The 12,629-nt window shown below is 40.5% G+C and overlaps 1 protein-coding gene and 1 pseudogene across 2 annotated transcripts; one reads left to right on the forward strand and one right to left on the reverse strand.

Annotated features, from left to right (window-relative positions):
• The first annotated feature begins 6 nt into the window (after positions 1–6).
• LOC139639402 (NADPH-dependent diflavin oxidoreductase 1-like) lies at positions 7–2,234 on the forward strand (annotated as a pseudogene).
• Positions 2,235–3,638: 1,404 nt separating this feature from the next.
• LOC139639403 (N-terminal Xaa-Pro-Lys N-methyltransferase 1-like) lies at positions 3,639–11,787 on the reverse strand. 2 transcript variants are annotated; one of them, XM_071513494.1, is made up of 4 exons: positions 11,689–11,787; positions 8,431–8,575; positions 7,219–7,471; positions 3,639–5,809 (listed from the first exon to the last, which is right to left on the reverse strand). In XM_071513494.1, exons 2-4 carry the CDS (start codon positions 8,572–8,574, stop codon positions 5,553–5,555), a joined length of 654 nt encoding a protein of 217 aa, XP_071369595.1. In that variant the 5' UTR covers position 8,575; positions 11,689–11,787; the 3' UTR covers positions 3,639–5,552. The 2 variants fall into 2 exon arrangements, with proteins under 2 accessions (XP_071369595.1, XP_071369596.1); XM_071513495.1 differs by having other exon boundaries at positions 8,431–8,590; positions 11,689–11,785.
• Between the last annotated feature and the right edge of the window lie 842 nt (positions 11,788–12,629).

Genomic DNA, 12,629 nt, shown 5'->3' on the forward strand with positions numbered 1-12,629 from the left:
CCTTTGTGGGTGAAGAAGGGAACGATGAGGTTCCCAAAAGAAAAGGACACGCCTGTGGATAATGGTCGGACCTGGACAGGAGTGGCACCATTCAGATCTGCCTTACAAGAGAGGATAGCCACAGGAGAAACTGGTGAGATGTTTCCCCCTCTCTCTCTCTCTCTCTCTCTCTGTCTCTCTGTCTATGAAGCAGCACTGAGACTAGATATCTTCTCGTCTTTCTGATGTTTAGCCAACGTTCTGTTCTTCGGCTGCCGCTCGAAGTCCAAGGACTTTTACTTCAGCTCAGAGTGGGGAGGAGATGATGAAGGGCCGGGCAGCTAACCCTCTTCAATGCCTTCTCGCGAGACCAGGTCAGACACACACACACACACACACACACACACTCACACTCACCCTAACCCTAAGTCACACAGGTCAGACAGTCAAAGTTTTTCCACTTATAGAGGTGCTAAAGCTTTGTTCACTTGCTGTAATTTCCTCTTTCCCTTAATTATATACTAGCAATTCTTTAGAAATCAAGTAGGAGATAGACATTGCTCTTTACCTTCGTTGGTGTACCTCGAAACACCACAGGATGGTGACAAAGCAATACTCAAGCAACAACACAGCACAATATTAAGGCTGTCAATACACTCTTGGTGTCAAAACTCTCTGTATTTGAATAAAAATGTACTATCCATATTGCAGGAGCATCTTCCCAGTTTAACCACTAATGAGTCCAGTAGTATTACACCAGTCATAGCCTACAATCTCTTTACAGAAATAACATTTAGAGCTGCAACGATTAATCGATTAGTTGTCAACTATTAAATAAAATCGCCAACTATTTTGATAATCGATTAATCGGTTTGAGTAATTTTTAAGAAAAATAAGTTAAAATTCCAGCTTCTTAAATGTGAATATTTTCTGGTTTCTTTCCTCCTCTATGACAGTAAACTGAATATCTTTGGGTTGTGGACAAACAAGACATTTGAGGACGTCATCTTGGGCTTTGGGAAAAACTGATCCACATTTTTCACCATTTTCTGACATTTTATAGACCAAACAACTAATCAGCAATGAACACAATCGACAATGAAAAATAATCGTTAGTTGCAGCCCTAATAACATTAATATTGTTTTTAGGACGATGAAATTATTAGCTAGCTCACAAGTCACTAGACCATATTACTGACTGTCAGCAACAATAGTGACAGTAAAAATAGTGTTTCTGATGGTGTCAGTATATTTTTTTGACCATTGCACACAATAATTTCATACAGTGTCATCTGTTAACTCCAGTATGATAGCCCAATACACCAGGTTTTGAAATGTAAAAAAACTTTTAGTGGTAGAACAATAGTCCAGGTTACTGTTACCATCAACTTGGCCACTCTTCCTAAATATGTTAATGGTGGATTGCCATGGACACAATCAGTGGCAAAACAGAATGTAAAGATTTGTTGAGAACAAATTGTTTCTTGATAAATGCTTTCGGACTCCCTGGGGATGATGGTGAAAATGGCTGAATATATATATATTTTTATTTTATTTTAGGAGGACAAGATTTACGTGCAGCACCGTGTGAAGGAGCAGGCTAAACTACTGTGGGACCTGATTGCCAGTAAAAATGGCTGCTTTTACATTGCAGGGTGAGTCAAAACCCCCAAAAACCTAGCTTCTCCCTCTTTTAAGTATGTGTATTGTCCATCATTTTATGGAAAAAAACAGTATTGTATTGATTTTGGTTCATCACACCATTCAAACACAAATTACACAGAAAGCAGAATCCTCAACAGGGATGTGAGACAATAATAAATCTTCCACCATGATTCCACCTCCTTGAAAATGAGTAATAAGAACATCAGTGATTGTGAATATACATACCTTGTTCTGTTCCCCTCAAGCAATGCCAAAGAGATGCCAGCCAGCGTGTGTGAAGCACTGAAGGAGGCCTTTCAGCAGGAGGGAGGTCTGTCCGTCGAGGGAGGCAGACCAGATGCTAGACGCCATGGAGAAGACGGGCCGATTCCAGAGCGAGACCTGGTCCTGATCACATCACCTCAAAACAGTTCTCGCCTAAATTCACATTCAAGATTTGCGGGGCATATGGACCAGCTGCTCCCAGTGCAACAGTGCAATCAGGCACTATCATTTTGCATATGGACAATATGTGCAGTGGTATAAGTTTGCCTTCTCTAAGCAGATTTATATGGATGCAAGAGAAGCCTATTTGAAATGTTGTTGATATTGTGTAGATCAATAAAAGACATCGGGGTTTAGACATGGAGAAAAATATACAGGAAAGTAAGATGCCTGCATTGCCTAACTGATCTTCAAAAGTCTTTTAATTCCACAGTACCTACTTTGTGGACTTTGAATTTTAAAGTGCTGGAAAATGCTGGAGTTTACTTTGAGAGTTTACTTTGACCTGACAAAAACTTTCCATCACATGTTTTTATAATGCCTGAATGATCTATGCAGTAGATTCATCAGGTAGTGTTCCCAAATGTTTTTTTTTAAGGGGTATTATGAGATGCCAGAAAATAAACTATTCATCCACTTATTGAGCATAATAGGCATATGCAGTATGTATGTACCAGTGGGTTGGAAATGCCAGACTATCAAGAGAAGAAATTAAAATGTAAAATTGTACTGCATAACCATGATATGCAAAGTATTATCTATAAATGCTTATGTAACTGGTTGAATCAATAACTTGTCTTAAATTTTTCCTAAATCTTGGGTATGGTGGAAATTGGACCAATGAAGCTGCAACGTACACTATGGCCAGAAGTATGTGGACACCTGCTCATCGAACGTCCTCATTCCAAAAATCATGGGCATCAATATGGAGTTGTTCCCCCCCTTTGCTGCTATAACAGCCTCCACCTCTTCTGGGAAGGCTTTCCACTATGGAACATTGCTGTGGGGATTTGCTTCCATTCAGCCACAAGAGCATCAGATCTAGAATGAGTTTGAAGGGTTGGTGCAATATGGCACATTTGGGAAAAAATGTTGATGTTGCGGTGATACTGAGGCACTTGCATGACGTTAATGTGAACTGGTAAATAAATGCACCAAATTCCAAATGCCTGTGTGACTTCGACAGCCATGTTGTTTCTTTGTTTAGCAACATAGTGTCCATTTCTATTTTCCAGCAACTTAGGAAAATATGTTTCTATACAAGATAATCAAACAATCATTATTCAAATTTCTGGATTATGTCACTCAGACTATACAATATAAGTAGCTTTGATATTCAGTAATTTCCACTTTCATCCACAAGTTGCACTGTTCTATCAATAACAGTCAATGCTCTACATTTTTTGCCCTCAAGAATTTCAGATGAAACTGCACTAGGCTGCTGAAAGTGAAGAGAGACCAAAAAGTAATGTTGTGAAAAATTGGCTGTAAACAGTAGCTTCTCATTGCAGTTCAGCATCTCTGACAATTTTGGCAGTTTTTTTTATCTGAAGGAGCTATAAACATTTATTATACACAGATTGGATGAGAGGAGGCAGCTATATTTTATGATTTTATGGACTTTTAAGTGCTCCCTGCTGAATATTGTCAGCTCTTGAAGAGAGGGAAGCCCCCCATACAAATGCAATTACACTTTCTGTAAAGCTATATTTCATGACATTTAATAGCCCATTTTGTGGAAGCAATGAGAAAGTCATGTATTTCACATTTCCAAATAAATTAACCAACTTCTATTATACATACAAGTTGCATAATATATCATTACAACTAGGCATATGCATATTACAATTCATTTATTTAGAATGTGCTTTGGTGTGAAACAGCTGACATTTTTTGGCTCAGCATGTTTCAGAGGCCTAGACTCCATCCTAAAAACTTAAAACAGTTATTTCGGAAACATTTTCCATGATCCATCCACACACGCTGATATACAACAAAAGTAGACAAAACAACCTTATAGAACAAACACACACACACACACACACACTGTACTCTCCAGCTCAGTCCAGGGAGGCCTGTTAGCAGTGTTCCCTGCTGATATGTTAGAAACAACTTTTGGCAAGTGGAAACCTCCTCTTCAGCCCGGTTCCAGTCACCCAGGCCCAAATGCTCAGGTATTTTCCAAGATTTAAGAACTCTGGACATGGACAAAGTCTCCATTCAAGAGAGCAAAGCTGAGTAATTGCTCAACCTTAGTTATATAGACTTTCTTCTGTTATAGGCTAAAAGAGGACCAAGAACCTGGGCCCTCATTTATCAACGTTGCATAGAAAAGTTCCTACAAAAACTGTTAACAAATGTAATTTAGAGTGTCCGTACTTTACAATAAAACTGATATTGGCATTAATGTATGTATACTTGCCCTATGTAAACCTGTCTTGATAAATACCAACATGTCTAAACCAGCATGCTTGTGCAGAACCATTCTCTTTAACATAAAAAAAAAAATCAACTTTATCATTCACAATAAATACACAGTGAAATGTCAGACAATGTCCCTTGATTGCTGAATAAGGCTGAATCAAAGAGAATAAAGAGAGGAAACTTTTCAGATACAGAAACATCAATTCCATGTAATTGGAACGTACAGCCATAGCTAAACAGAAGCCAAAAACAGAATTTTATCTCAGAAAAGTTATTACAGTACTAAACAAACTTCCAAGAAAATAAAGGGTTGAGGGCATCCCATGACTGAAAAGGACATCTTATGAAGGAAGAAGTCACAATAAAAGTTTTTTTAAAAAGTTACAAAAAGGATTTCTGATTTTACTCTTTGACAGGATAGATTTTCCTAACCGGCAAAGCTCTCCTGACACAAGAAAAAAATTAACAGGTCTTAAGGATCGTCATGTAAATCCTTTCCGGTTTTATTTTGTTGTGCTATAACAGCTAATCGGTTATTACAAGATGGAAAATACATTATCGTGGTACAGGCAAGGATCTAGGATTTTAGGACTGAACTACATACTGTGATGAGTGTCATTTGGCTTCGTCAGTATAGAGTACTTCAGAATATCAGTGTTTTCATTTCATCTATAGACACCTGTGTGTGTTCGTTCGGCCTTGACAAAGGCCAGTATGGCTGAAACGTCTATTTTCTGCTACTTCGCTCTAGCCTAATATCTTCTACCTTCTGCACAAGTGTGCCTTTAAAATGGAAAAGAAGCCCCGACTATACATTGCATTCAGGTAAAGTGGCTCACTTTTCCACCTGCTTCTTGTAATGTATCTGTTAGCTTCCCTGAGGTAAACGAATCCACTCGCAACTTTGTCGATTCCGCCGCCGCTGACCGTGGTCGTCGGCATATGACCAAGCAGCCAATCAGAGTGACAGACAACAGACAGACAGACGAGACAAACACCAATCGGAACACTGGCATTTCATCCTTAGCAACACCCACGCCCCATAAACGTACCGAATCGTGGATAGAGACAGATTTCAAAACGGAGCGCTTACTCAAGAAACATACCGTTGAATGGAAGGGGGGGAAACCCTGGTGCATACCCAACGTTGATAAATGAGGGTACGGAACCGAGTGTTCCTCCATCTGCACTTCCCTCCTTCCCCTCCCCCACCTGTCTATCTATCTGAGGGCCAGCGTGTGCACTTGGTAGATCTCCTTCGGGAAGTCCATTTGCTGCTCCTCGTGGACGATGCGCAGGCCCGCCCGGCCCACCAGCTTGCGGACGATGTCCAGGTCGCGGCAGACGCTGCTGTCCACCTCGTCCGGCACCACGCCCTCGTACGCCACATTGTCCTTGATGACGACGAGGCCGTTGGGCCGCAGGGCGCGTTGGCAGCGCCGCAGGAACTCCACCAGGTGGTCGTCCGTGAGGTGGCCTGAATGGGGGGGGAAAAGGGGGGAGGAGAGGCGTCACATCTAGAACGTCCCGAGCCTTTGGTCTTACTCTTTGACCTCCGCTTAGCAACGGATTATCTGAATCCAAACGCAGGTACTCATGGGCAAAGGTAACGTAGACCTGTGCCATAGTGACCCAACAGTCTGCAGGTCTTCATTCCTACCAAACACTACAGCAGCTCGTTTCACTGACTAAGACGCCTTCAAACAGAGGAAACGATACGTGAAATCAGCTGCTGTTGTGATTGGTAGGAGGGTCATTCCGTGTCAACTCGACCAGAGCTCGGCGGCTCGAACTTTGGAGATCATTTTTCTCCTGGTGGAAGATATACATAAATGATGAAGAAAGGCCAAATATTAAAGCTCACTGATCATTATTTACTGAGTTTCCCCCAATTTTGTAGAGTGAGGGTCAAAACGATAATTTTCGCCTATGATTTGGAGCAGGTTTAGGGGTCTAAAAGCGACACCGAGAAAGGTAGCAGCTCCACTATGTTTCTTTTACGGAGAGACTTGGAGGTAGACTACAAGATTCTGGCAGATTCAGCACTTGATTTTGTGATGTGTGCCTATGGCAGCAGCCGAAAAACAGAAAAAACACACGAGTGAGTGTTTTTTCTGAAAGCTTAAATATCAATCACTCCAAAAGTATCAAAGATACCTCAATATCCTTTTCCTTCCTGGTTTAAAATAGAAATATCTCAGTGTCTATGCATTTGCAAGGCCCTGGGTGTTTTTTTCTCTTAGATAAATGACCCTTGCAAATGCATGCAGATATTTCTATTTTAAACCGGGAAGGAAAAGGATATTGAGGTATCTTTGATACTTTTGGAGTGATTGATATTTAAGCTTTCAGAAAAATCACTCACTCGTGTGTTTTTTCTGTTTTTCGGCTGCTGCCATAGGCACACATCACAAAATCAAGTGCTGAATCTGCCAGAATCTTGTAGTCTACCTCCAAGTCTCTCCGTAAAAGAAACATAGTGGAGCTGCTACCTTTCTCGGTGTCGCTTTTAGACCCCTAAACCTGCTCCAAATCATAGGCGAAAATTATCGTTTTGACCCTCACTCTACAAAATTGGGGGAAACTCAGTAAATAATGATCAGTGAGCTTTAATATTTGGGCTTTCTTCATCATTTATGTATACCTTCCACCAGGAGAAAAATGATCAAAATCAAAAGTTCGAGCCGGCGAAGTTTCTGAAATTTGGTTGATTTGACACGGAATGACCCAGGAATGAAAACCTGTATACTCTTGGGTCACAATTGCACATGATGGCTCCCATGAATGATCCAGCCCAGAAAAATGCTCGAGTACAGCAGTAAGACACATCATTCCCCCAAGTTTCATCAAAATCGGACGGCCCGGCGACCGCTGAGCCAGACTCACCGATGACCCACTGGATCCAGATGACGTCGTAGCGTCCGTCCTCCGGGAGAAAGTCCTGCAGGCCGCTGCAGAAGTAGTTGCCCACCCGCTTGCCCTCCTCGCCCAGGTAGGTTTTGGCCTTGTCCAGGAACTCCTGGGTCACATCCACCAGGTCCACAGTGTGGAAGAGAGGCAGCAGCAAGCGCTTGGTGATCCGCCCGATACCGGCTCCACAGTCCAGAGCGCAGGCTGTGCCCGTCTTCCCCTCGCCTTCCTTTATTGGAAAGACGGTAAACATGAAAATAGTTAACTAGTCCAAAAAGCTGTAGAATTAGGTGTTAGATTTAAGCGACTCCTAATTTAAGTTTTGTCTTCTACACCAGTGATTCTCAACCTTTTTCACATCAAGGACCCCTAATTTAGTCCACATTAGGGCCACGGACCCCCATTTGATGAGATTTTGTCTCTCGGACCCAAATCTGAGAATATTTTTATTATTAGATATGATTTTGTCCAGAATTCTATGACTATATGTATTGTAGGTAGAGAGATAACAGTGAAACTTTGATCAAAATAGTCATTCTTCTACATTCTCTAATTGTATTAACTTCTTGTCAATTAATAATAAAGTTTAACAATTCATCAATTTGCTGGGGACCCCCTGGAACCTCCTCAAGGACCCCTGGTGGTCCCCGGACCCCACCCCCACACAACTGAGGAACAAGGCTATTAAGGTTCAACCAATAAGGGCTTTTGGCGGCTGATACTGATATTTTGTCATCTTTAAATTTGAACTTTCTTCATGCAAAATTAAAAAAATATTACAAGGATTCAGTGTTTCCCCCAGAATTTTACTCTCATCAGGGTGGAAAAGCCTCTGAAACAGAATTTAGACCACGGGACACTAACACTCTAACTCTAACACTATAATAATAATAACACTACTACTAGTACTAATAACATATTCATGCAGAATTTTGTAGAATCCAAACAAAACGTGCCATTATCAATTCAGGTTAAGGGCTTCCCATGGACAACCAGTATAGGATTAATTCTACAATAAATATGTAATCAATCAACCTGCATCATATCCATCACATCAGAGGTGGACCACACTGACTGGACCAGATCCCATTTTTAGTAAAAGGCCAACATCAACCTGATATAAACTAAATCCCAGTATTTCTTTTCTTTGCTTGAGCTGGCTGGGCATCTCAAAAAGGAGTTTCTTACGCCAAGGAACTTCTGCAGGAAAGCCTTGGACCCGTTGAGGTCGATGTTGGAGATGCTGCCGTAGCCTCCCAGCATGCCGTCCACGGTGGAGGGGACATCCCTCCAGTAGTCCTCCGCATTGGAGTAGAAGCTGGCCTCACTCATCCTGTCAGACCACAGACTGAATATTTCAATCAAGGGAAAATTGAACCCAAAATTACTATTCAAGTTCAGATATATAGGGCCCTATGACATATCTTGTTTTCTTTCATTTTTGGATGTTTTTTTTTCCCATGGAGTTTTTGTTTTAAACTCAAAACCCGCAATCCCAATTTGGTTCTTTCAATCATTCCATGCTTACAGAAGACAAACACCTTTATCCTACAATATTTATTTGAACAAGTATCAGGGTTCCTACACATTTTCAATTCAAAAATTCCATACTTTTTCCCAGACCTTGATCTGTTTTGAAGATTTTGTCTGGTGTTCAATATGATTTACGCAGATAGACATCTTGCCCCTGCTAACTAGGTCATATCACTGTATAGATGGAGATTGTTCTTCACAGCGACAAATATCAGAATATGTGAGATGATTGGCAGGGTTCCTACACGGTTTGCATTTTAAAATTCCAGATTTTTCCCAGACCCTATGTTCCTGACCGGATTTGATTTTGGTGGGTATTTGATATAATGCATGCTGACAGCGGCTGGGTAATAAGAGCGTCCCTCTATCTGAACATTATTCTTCACATCAACAAAAACTGTGGACTCAAAATGTCTCTACAACAACATAAAAGCTAGAATTATGTGTGTATCGGACCTGAACCGCAACATTTTCCATACTTTTCCAGACACTTTTTCAAATTCCCAAACTATTCAAGACCTGGAAATGATCAAATTTATTTTTAATACTTTTCCAGACTTTCCAGACCTGCGTAGGAACCCTGAAGTATCAGTGATAGCTATGAGTACTGACATTTTGCGGCCAGTAGTGCTTCAAGTTATTCTTTGATTAATCCTAGACCAAAACATTTCATACATTAGAGGCACCATTTAGCTTTACCTCCAAATGTGTATAGTACACAGCACTTAGTTAGAAAGGGAACGAATTGGCAGAGTCTCAACCTGAGGGAAAGAAAAAATCTCCAAGTACTCTTTGCCTTATTATAATCTGTTTGTGCCATCACTGATTACTGGCAAAAATGTATGGAAAACAGAATATGTAGGGCTATAATGGAGTATAAGATAGGTAGGCCCTTGCCTCTGAATGCCAAACCTGTATGTTATTATCCACATGCCTACCTGCCTGTACTTAGCGATGAATTGCATAAACCCAACACAACAAATGAAGTGCATAAACACACACACAGGGTCTCAAATGTAGACCAGATCCCCATACTTGTGGCCATGATATTAAACACATGACCAAGCTCCACAAAATGGAAACTGTCAAATTAATACTGATCTACAATAAGGCCAAAGATTCTAGTGGTTCTATAAAGGTGTAGCATGCATCTCTATCCAATCGTACTTGACGTTAGAGACAAATTCTAATCACGACTGACTTAAAGGATAACACTTTACTTTTTCCTTTCTCCATTACTGCCCATGGAAAGTCTAAAAACCCACCAATGTGTTTACCTCCTAGAATTGATAGGCTCCCATTGTTTTCAAAAATACATTAAAGGATTATTAGCTTAGGCCTACTATGCAATCATGAATCTATTGTTGCAGCACAGGTATGACCGGTAGCAGGTTCAGTTCCACTGTTGAATACTACCTGAAGTCTCCCACCACCCCTCCCCCTCACAGCTCAGGCACTTTGTTTAAAATGGTTTAAAATTCCATGACTTTTCCATGACTTTCCATAACGGAGTCAAAGCTTCCTTGCCCTAAACATGTTCTTCCTTCCTGGTTTGTTAATGTAGTTTTTCTAAAGGGGTGAACAGTCTGGTTTCCACTACTGTTGGGCTAAATACCACCACCTAATGTCCTGAATGCCTGAAGCAAGTTGGAAAACACATTCTGGTACATACCTGTATAGTGACCCATTTGTAAAATTCCTTGACTTTCCCTGTCTGGAATGTCTGTAGTTTTATAGGCTACTCACAGTTCTGTGTGAGCTGTTGTTTACCCATTCTGTAAGCACTATGCTGCCCTGCTGTAATTATGGGGCATTCAAGGACATTCATTCTTACACCTATTCACTGGAAGCTGAATACGAAAAGGATGTGTAATCGAACTCCAAGCTGAAACGATGACGTGAGAGGACTGGAGGTCCCGTATCATCATGTAAGGAGCACACACACATACACACACACCAGTAGCAGCCAAATCTGGCTCGACTTGGCTGGAGTTCAGCTGTCACAGCCCGTCTTGTGACCAGGGCAGAGGGCATACATTTCCCCTGAGGCTCTGACCCCATCACAGTGGGCACCAGCAAATGCAGAATGAATGAGATCTTAGGCTTGAAAATTTAACATTTAAAAATGTTAGCTAAATAAGTTAGTTATCGGGTATAGGTTAATTGATCTTTTCTGCCATCATTCCACTGCAACCAACAATATTAAGCAAATTATTATTATTCCATCTTCACTTACCAACATGTAAGAACATGTAATAGGGCTATGTTAAAAGATATTAGAATTGGATATAGAATTGGAAGAAGCAACTGCCACAAACTTGGGAGCTGCAGATATTAGAATGGCCTTGTTATATAGTATAGACTGGCCAAGTGACTTTTATAGAAGCAACTGAATTTGGTCTACACATAGTTGTTTCTCTGCACAAGTATAACTGGTACAGACAACTTAGCTACTTTCAGGCTTCCAAGTGAACAGGGAACCTATTGGCCATTTAATACAATGCAATTAAATTAAAGTAGAATAGTGGCAAGTTGTTCATCTTATAAACACAGCCATTCACCGGTAAACTCTTTAACTTGCCACTACAGCTAATGAAACTAGAGAAACAAATATCCACTTAATGTCCAATATGAAACTTAGCCTATATATCACTGCTGTTCCCGACCAGACAATTTCAACTCTGAAACGTCAATGTGGAATTTGAAAATTGTGTGGTTATATTAGCACTACACAGTAATACAGTATTGCTATGTAGCGCTAATTTAAGTAACGTTAACGCTATGGCCTACCACGTGTTACATACTTTAGTTTTAGCTAACCTGCTACCGTCTGCTGTGTTTCCAGGGTAAAACAACAAGTCTGCGAATTCAATGAGAAAGTTTATAGAAACTTCTCTTCACAGCAACGCTCACCTCGTTTTGTCTCAGTGCCAGGCCCCACACCCTCCTCTAGCCTCCTCTCCTCTCTCGCCTCTCACAAATCAAGTGGCTCCGTGCTTCGGTTTCCTATTTGCGACCATCTCTGCACATGGAGCACGTCATTTCCTTATTTGGTTCCTACAACAAGAAGTGACAACAGCGCCCCTGCTGGCCGCTTCACTCCTGAGGAAAATCTCTATGCCAGTGATTCTCAGCCTTTTTCATATCAAGGACCTCTAATTCAGTACACATTAGCGCCACGGACCCCCATTTGATCAGATTTTGTCTCTCGGAATATTTTTTATTGTTATAGATATGATTGTCCAGAATTCCATGACTATCTGTATTGTATGCAGAGAGATAACAGAGAAACTATGACCAAAACAGTCATTCTTCTACATTCTCTAATTGTGCTAACTTCTTGTGAATTAAATAATGGTGAAGTTTAACACTTCATCAGTTTGCTGGGGACCCCCTGGAACCACATCAAGGACCCCTGGTGGTCCCCGGACCCCACGTTGGGAACCACTGCTCTATGCGTTTTCCCAGACCATATACACTGAAAAACACCTGAGCAGTATGTAGCCTAATAATAATAATAAAAAAAGATATATAATACAATACTATATAATATAATATAATATAATATAATATAATATAGCCTAATATACAAAAAAATAAGTAATAATTAAATTAGGCCTACATTTAAGAAAAACAAAAAAAACAAAATTCCTCATACACAATTTAAGGGTGTAAGAGTCATCCAATTTTTGAAAACTTCAAAGTTTGGAGGGTTCTTAAAAACAGATTATAAAGTACATTTTTAGATTCTTAAAAAGATAAGAACACCAGATAAATATCTCAAATATAATGTAAATGTAACTCACATTTTTTTTCTGAATCGCACCATGCTTGCTTGGGATGGCAGTTTTGTC

The sequence above is a fragment of the Centroberyx affinis genome, unplaced genomic scaffold (assembly GCF_046629955.1).
Source record: "Centroberyx affinis isolate AG114_WGS23_722 - 3 ecotype Tasmania unplaced genomic scaffold, CSIRO-AGI_Caff_v1 ptg007228l_1, whole genome shotgun sequence".
In the NCBI taxonomy this organism is placed as follows: Eukaryota; Metazoa; Chordata; class Actinopteri; order Beryciformes; family Berycidae; genus Centroberyx; species Centroberyx affinis.

What these genes read in the sequence shown, in the direction of transcription:
- LOC139639403 (XM_071513494.1), bottom strand. Translation starts at nt 8,574, where the DNA reads ATGAGTGAGGCCAGCTTCTACTCCAATGCGGAGGACTACTGGAGGGAT. An exon ending in TCCTGCAGAAGTTCCTTGGC is followed by an intron (nt 7,472 to 8,430) that starts GTAAGAAACTCC and finishes TTTCCAATAAAG; the next exon opens with GAAGGCGAGGGGAAGACGGG. An exon ending in CTGGATCCAGTGGGTCATCG is followed by an intron (nt 5,810 to 7,218) that starts GTGAGTCTGGCT and finishes CCCCCCATTCAG; the next exon opens with GCCACCTCACGGACGACCAC.